Source organism: Sus scrofa, chromosome 9 (genome assembly GCF_000003025.6).
Source record: "Sus scrofa isolate TJ Tabasco breed Duroc chromosome 9, Sscrofa11.1, whole genome shotgun sequence".
NCBI lineage: Eukaryota > Metazoa > Chordata > Mammalia > Artiodactyla > Suidae > Sus > Sus scrofa.
In genome coordinates, this window is record NC_010451.4 from 99726152 (window position 1) to 99733936 (window position 7785).

The window sequence follows — 7785 nt, forward strand, 5'->3', positions numbered from 1 at the left end:
CAGAATCGCCAAAGCAATCCTGAGAAACAAAAACCAAGCAGGAGGCATAACTCTCCCAGACTTCAAGAAATACTACAAAGCCACAGTCATCAAAACAGTGTGGTACTGGTATCAAAACAGACAGACAGACCAATGGAACAGAATAGAGAATCTGGAAATTAACCCTGACACCTATGGTCAATTAATCTTTGACAAGGGAGGCAAGAACATCAAATGGGAAAAGGAAAGTCTATTCAGCAAGCATTGCTGGGAAACCTGGACAGCTGTATGCAAAGCAATGAAACTAGAACACACCCTCACACCATGCACAAAAATAAACTCCAAATGGCTGAAAGACTTAAATATACGACAGGACACCATCAAACTCCTAGAAGAAAACATAGGCAAAACACTCTCTGACATCAACATCATGAATATTTTCTCAGGTCAGTCTCCCAAAGCAATAGAAACTAGAGCAAAAATAAACCCATGGGACCTCATCAAACTGAAAAGCTTTTGCACAGCAAAGGAAACCCAAAAGAAAACAAAAAGACAACTTACAGAATGGGAGAAAATAGTTTCAAATGATGCAACTGACAAGGGCTTAATCTCTAGAATATACAAGCAACTTATACAACTCAACAGCAAAAAAACCAATCAATCAATGGAAAAATGGGCAAAAGACCTGAATAGACATTTCTCCAAAGAAGATATACAGATGGCCAACAAACACATGAAAAAATGCTCAACATCGCTGATTATAAGAGAAATGCAAATCAAAACTACCATGAGATACCACCTCACACCAGTCAGAATGGCCATCATTAATAAATCCACAAATAACAAGTGCTGGAGGGGCTGTGGAGAAAAGGGAACCCTCCTGCACTGTTGGTGGGAATGTAAACTGGTACAGCCACTATGGAGAACAGTTTGGAGATACCTTAGAAATCTATACATAGAACTTCCATATGACCCTGCAATCCCACTCTTGGGCATCTATCCGGACAAAGCTCTACTTAAAAGAGACACATGCACCCGCATGTTCATTGCAGCACTATTCACAATAGCCAGGACATGGAAACAATCCAAATGTCCATCGACAGAGGATTGGATTCGGAAGATGTGGTATATATACACGATGGAATACTACTCAGCCATTAAAAAGGATGACATCATGCCATTTGCAGCAACATGGATGGAACTAGAGAATCTCATCCTGAGTGAAATGAGCCAGAAAGACAAAGACAAATACCATATGACATCACTTATAACTGGAATCTAATATCCAGCACAAATGAACATCTCCTCAGAAAAGAAAATCAATCATGGACTTGGAGAAGAGACTTGTGGTTGCCTGATGGGAGGGGGAGGGAGTGGGAGGGATCGGGAGCTTGGGCTTATCAGTCACAACGTAGAATAGATTTACAAGGAGATCCCGCTGAATAGCATTGAGAACTATGTCTAGATACTCATGTTGCAACAGAAGAAATGGTGGGGGGAAAAACTGTAATTGTAATGTATACATGTAAGGATAACCTGACCCCCTTGCTGTACAGTGGGAAAATAAAATAAAATTTAATAAAAAAAAAAAAAAAAAAAAAAAAAAAAAAAAAAAAAAAAAAAAAAAAAAAAGAATGAGTCAGAATGACCAGAAATTTTCTTGATACTACTTGTACCTTTTTAATTGTCTTCTGAATAATCATGTCTCCAACTGGCATTAGAATACCTCCAAACACGGCCAGGACTGCTCCAATGACAGCACCAGCAATGAGTCCACAGTCTCTATTGCAGCCCATTTTTCTTGTTCACGAAAAACTAAGATTCAGCACCTGCTTCTTTCAAACTCTGAGGTCTAAGGAAGGTAGTTTCCAAGAGGTATGCTTCTGTTATTAGAAGGAGATCATAAAACAGAAGCTTAAATATCAGTACGAAAAGATCAAAGTACAAGGAAAACACGCAACTGAAGCATATCAGTTTGCCAGTTATAAATAAACAGATGCTTTTCTTTCTGCTTTACAAAACTTTCTAGGTTTTCCCCTTTCGGGCTTTGAACTACCTAGCAGTGGTAGAAATATTAAATATTGTCATGTTCATTTTTCATTTCTTCAAAATCCATCTTTATAAAATTTTCTTCCTAGTGATCGCTAACAAATTGAAACCTTATTGAAGAAGAACATGCTAACTGTACTCTCACTGTCTACCTTCCCTCAGCCTGGGACACTTACAGGCATCTTCACCCTCTCTCTGGCTTCTCCATCCAAACACAACCATATGCACCCTGTCTGGAATTCTTCTACAAACTGAATGTTGATGGATGTTTTTTCCTTCTAAATGTGAAGCTCTAAGAAGGTGACAGATGTTTTCTTTACTATACCTTTTCCACAAGTAGACAGCAAGATGAGGATTTTGCAGGAAATGATCTGATGAGTCTCAGAAGGAATCGATTCTTCTAATCATTTGTAAGATATCTATGAAAACAGAAAAACATGAATAAATTGGGAAAATACAGTCTCAGAAAAGCAATACTACTCTCTAATATAAAAATTATAATCACTATTTAAAGAAAATTCCATTTTCATGAATATTTAATTCGTGTCTGAATTCTTTCTTATAAACAGTGTTGAAAACACTGAAATATTTTTAAAAAGAGTACTATATTTTCAATTTAATTTTAATAACATTTAGATAGTCTAACATTGAAAAGAGGATATGTAAGGTAAAAAGTACCTAGTTTCTGTGATAGGCATTGCTTCCTTACTAGTCTCTCTCCTTCTGTGTGTGTGTGTATACACATACATGTTTCAATATGTTCAATAGAAGTATTGTTCACTTTGCCATGGGCAACTGATTCATGGGAATTCTGTAAAAATCAACTAGACTGTTTCAGTATACACAGCATATATTTCACCTAGTCAATATGTGTTATCTTTATATAATACATGGTTATTTCATAAAGATTAGAAGAAAGTTCTTAGTGGAATGAGTAGAGCCTATAATAACAAAGTTGCTAAGAATTTATTATTCTGATATTGAAAACATGCTAATTTGAACTATTTTGTTTGCAACAGCATTTTTATAAATGTGAGTCACCTGACATTGTTAAACAGAATGTCCTTTGTAGTTTATAAACAAATATTCCCTACTTCAAATTGTCCCCTGCCAAGGAAAATGTAAATGCCAACATAATGGAGGCTACAGACAAAATAGAGACACACACAATATTTTCTCAACATTGTAAGTAGACTAATAAACATTGTATTTTTTATGGTCTCAGATTTTCTTTCCTTAGCTTTGTGATTTTATGGGTATTTCTTTCCACTTGAGGAACCATTTGGTTTTTTTAAAAGTATTACCTGCATAGATAAGTAAATAATGATAAGAAAATAAGGGAAATCAGACTTTTTCCAATATGGAGAAACGCAAATGTTATAAAACTTTCTCATGACAATTTTTATATTTTTCCTCTTTTCCATGTTTTAGGGTTTCCCTTTACCTATGTCTTATACCTAGGATTCTTCCACTGTAAATCAGGATGAGCAAACTGATTCACTCTGATGTCCTGGTAGCTAAGAAGCTTGAATAGTCATTTATGTCACATGTTTTTTTCCAATGTAAACAAAAATACAAAAGCCAAAACAAGTGATTTATTTTTCCTGTAAAATTTTACGTGTCACTGCACAAGTAGGGATGGCTTTCTATTAATTGCTTGAGGGTGGAGGGTGAAGAATATCCTGCTCCCTCCCTCTGCCTTTGGCCAGGGTTGTCATAACACAATAGAAGTTATTTAAACTGATAATAAGGACTAGATATTATCAAGTAGACTCTCTTTGGCAAAGTGCCATTGTAGAGCACCTTAAATTTTCACAAAATGTAATCTTTTAAACAATCATTGTAACTGCTAAGTAGAAAACATCATCCAGGTGTTCTGTACTGTCTAAAAGTGACCATATTCAGGGGAGATTTTTAAGTCATATGAATACCCATTTCATAGACCATTCCTCAGTTCTCATCTGCAAGTTGTACCTGAGGTGGTTATAAAAATACAAGGATTCCAGCTGATGTAATGGAGACTGATAGACTGGAGATTAAATGAAATTCTGATTGGCCACTCTCTTGCAAGGTGACCATAGGTAAGCCACTTAATCACTCTATACCTCAATATCCTCATGTGTAAAATATGATGCTAAGATGAAGTCTGAAGTTTTTAGTTTAAGTAAAGAACTTGTTCTTTACTCACATTCTCACATGGAAGACCAGGGAGAGTGATCGTGATTACTCCAGTGCTGAGAACCCCGAGACGCCAATTCCAAACTTGATCTTCCCTCTGCCACCTAACGCTGTCTGGTACCATATTTAGAAAACTCGAGGAGAATCTCTATAGAAACCTATGGTTTACAAACTCATTGAAAAATCAGGACAGCAAACCCCAGTGTCAGTTTCTGGTTTTGTTTATATAACTTCATTAATCCATTTAAAAAAATACAGTCAATAATAAAATCATCTCTTTCAGTAAGATATTTTGTTCTATGTAAACACCACTAAAATTTATTCAATATTAATATCCCTTGCAATTCTGACAAGTGGAATATAATTTTTTCTAAAAATTACAAAACTTTTGTTGTTAAAATGGATATATTTGTGTCTATTTGCCCCTTTCCAAATTCTATGCCATCACCTAGTTGGGAATCTATCTGACTTTTGCCAGAATCATTCTCCTTTATTCAAGCAGCCCCATGGACTACAGAGGAGTTCATGCAAGGGACAATGTGTCTCAAAAAAAATCTACTGGAAGTCCCAGAGGATCAAAAACGGGTCTCCAATGCCTCCTTCTCTAAATCTGAAAACTCATTATTATGACTTTTCATTAACCTTGAACCTAGAGCTGTTAACTCAGGGGTGGACCTGGGTACTTCCTAGGCTCTGTCTGCTTTGAACTTAAAATGAAGTGAGATGGTGCATAGAGTCCACTGCTGCTGAGTTAAGCTCATCAGAAAACAGAAGTGTCATTTATTCCATGGAATTGCATGGTTAGACAGTTATTAGTCTAACACTGGTCTGGATGATAATAAACAGAAATACAAGTGTCATTCTAACATTCTTTCATACATATAGTGATATTTTCAACAGAAAGATATTGAGTTTATCTAATTTTTCAAATTTTCAAACAACTGATTTCACTTGGATTACTTTTACATTTTTCCCATTTTTTTTCCAAGAATAGGTAAGATATTTCATACGAGTGTAGTCCTCCTTTATCAATGGCTTTGCTTTGCTTTCCGTAGATTCACTTATCCAAAAAGTGGTCAACTGAATGTAACTGAAACTGTAGAAAGCAAAATTGCAGATAAAGGGATACTACTTAGGGTTTGGTGCCATATGTGGTTTCAGGGATACACTGAGGTCCTGGAAGGTATCCCCCACATCTGTGGGTATAGGGGGGACTGCTATATTTGGGATCCTTTATTATGCTTCAGTGCCTTGTCGCCAAGAGTAAATAATTGCTATTATAATCATACTTTAACCTTATGCTTCATACTACAAAATTACAAGTGCAGTTGACCCTTGAACAACACAGAGGAATTATAGGCATGTACCCTGCACTGAGTGGAAAATCCATGTATAACCATTCAGTCAGCCCTCCTAATCTGTGGTTTGCATCCATGGATTCAACCAACTACACATTGTATAGTTCACAGTACTGTAGTATCCTGAATAAAGGTCAACCCACGAAATTCAAACCTGGAGTTTTATTCACCTGAAGCAAAGGAGGGGAAAACACATTATGTAAGATGCACTGAATACATCAAAGTTACGGTCACTCAGCACCTACTCATCAGCTTTTCCACTTATGTTTATCTTCAGAAACAAGTGTTATTTGTCCCCACTTTTCTCTCAAATGCAGCTCTTTAGAGCATATAATCTTTGTGTCTTGCACATTTGGTTTAAAGCTCAATAATGTAGCTTCTTAATAAAATTTATTTTACTTGCTCATTTTAGGGTAAATTTTATTATTTCTTCTTCACAAGAAGATGTGACATTGATATTAAATAATAAAATATTGCTTGGTTAAACTATATTTAGAAAACAAAAATAATCACAGGAACAGGAAAAAAAACTTATTTTTGAGACTAATGAAAAGAAGGAAGAGAAAAGCAAAAGGAATATTTTAAGATATCACTGATCCTTAAATTGCTTAAGTCTATATGGAGATCAGCGGTATTCTATCAATTCATAGACCATAAATCTTAATCCTTTTGTAGAATTCATGAGTATATCTACATGTGGGGCATCTGTTTCTTTCTCTCTCTCTTTTTCTGGGGGGGGTGCTATCGAATGAATGGAGTTCGTAGATGAACTTATGAGCATTATGCCTTTCCACTATGTTGGAAACCTTGTGGCAAGAACTGAGACTGAGCCCTAAGAAGTGTCTCCGTTAAGCAGCACAGAAAATCAGAGACAATACCCAGAGAATCTGTAATTCCCCACATGTGGTTGAAGCTGTGATCCCTAGGAAACTTCACCTGGAAAAGGCTTGGTCCAGAGGTAAAATTTTCTGGGATGTGAACTACAAAACTTTAAAACACTTTCAGATCATAAGAGTACAGTTTTCTATTATAAATGAATGCTGTGGAGCTAGATGACATTTTCTAACTCATGAATATCACACATTTCCTGTGCTATCCTTAAGCCTTCCTTCCACATATCCTTAGAGTAGGAAACCACACCATACAACTCTGTTTTCCACTAGACACATACTGTTCTTTTGATACACAATCTTCCTCATCTAATAAATACAGCATTTGCCCACAAAACCCAGTTTTGGAGTTTTGGGCATGACTAATGCAATAAAAGGTTGAATATGAATTATGAAAATTAGCTTTCCAAATTGAGTTCTTTTTCACACACTTATTTTGCATGATATCTCAATGTGTTTACAAAGCCATGATTCCCTAGACATGAGTAAGATGAAGATTCCAATCCAAGCTAGTTAAATCAATCATTTAAATCTATTTATGTTTCACTACGTAGAAACAGAAGGTCATTAGACTAGGTTTTATTTTACACAATCTATAATGATGGTTAAAAGAATAGCTATTATAGTGAACCAGGGCAGGAACTGTTGCCCTTTCCCCTTCTTGTCCATCTTATTTAGGCTCTGAATCATCCCCATAGAACATAAGAGCTCTGTGGAAAATGCTTAAATAACTAGATGAGGAAATCTCCAACATTTTTTCTTACGGAAATCACCATACTCCTCTAAATTTATATGGGTATTTCAATTATATCAGAATATACAGAAGTAAACTATATGTAATAGAAAAAATATAGATGTCTTTAATACGAAGAAATAATACACCACTAAATTATGCTTTTCAAGTATAACAACTTAAAACTTGTTCTGGTGCTACTCTTAAAAATAATGACATTGACTTTTTACATTACACCAAATATTCTTCTAGAAATAAATGTATCATTTAGTTTTTAGAGTACTTGGTTATCAAAATTATTATACATTTGAAATGATTCTCTAGGAGTCTTATTGGTTTAAAGAGGATTTCTAGAGCCATTCTTGAATTTTGAGTCCTAGAAAGAAATGCTACTATCTTTTTTCCCAACCCAAGTTTTACTATTAATAATAAAATACTCTAGGATTTCCAATAGTTATGATTCTGGGCTTTGAATTCAAATGGTCTAGGTTCAATTCTGGGTCTTATAAAGCTTCTCTGTAGCTTAGTTTTCTCTAAAATGGGCATAAATACACCATGTCCAGTTACAAATGTCAAAATTAAGTGATATAGTAAATAA

The 7785-nt window shown here is 35.2% G+C and overlaps 1 protein-coding gene across 11 annotated transcripts in view; it reads right to left on the minus strand.

The window, feature by feature from the left end:
* The window catches only part of CD36 (CD36 molecule), a 96549-nt gene that overhangs the window by 40404 nt on the left and 48360 nt on the right, over positions 1–7785 (minus strand). For 9 of the 11 annotated variants that reach the window (XM_021102274.1, XM_005667693.3, XM_005667692.3 and 6 more), the window contains exons 2-3: positions 2354–2447; positions 1656–1862 (exon numbers count right to left, since the gene is read on the minus strand). In XM_021102274.1, coding sequence (XP_020957933.1) covers positions 1656–1775 — 120 coding nt within the window. In that variant the 5' untranslated portion in view covers positions 1776–1862; positions 2354–2447. Of the gene's footprint in view, positions 1–1655; positions 1863–2353; positions 2448–4216; positions 4365–7785 lie in introns of all 11 variants that reach the window. The other 2 variants (XM_021102277.1, XM_021102273.1) reach the window with 1 other exon arrangement.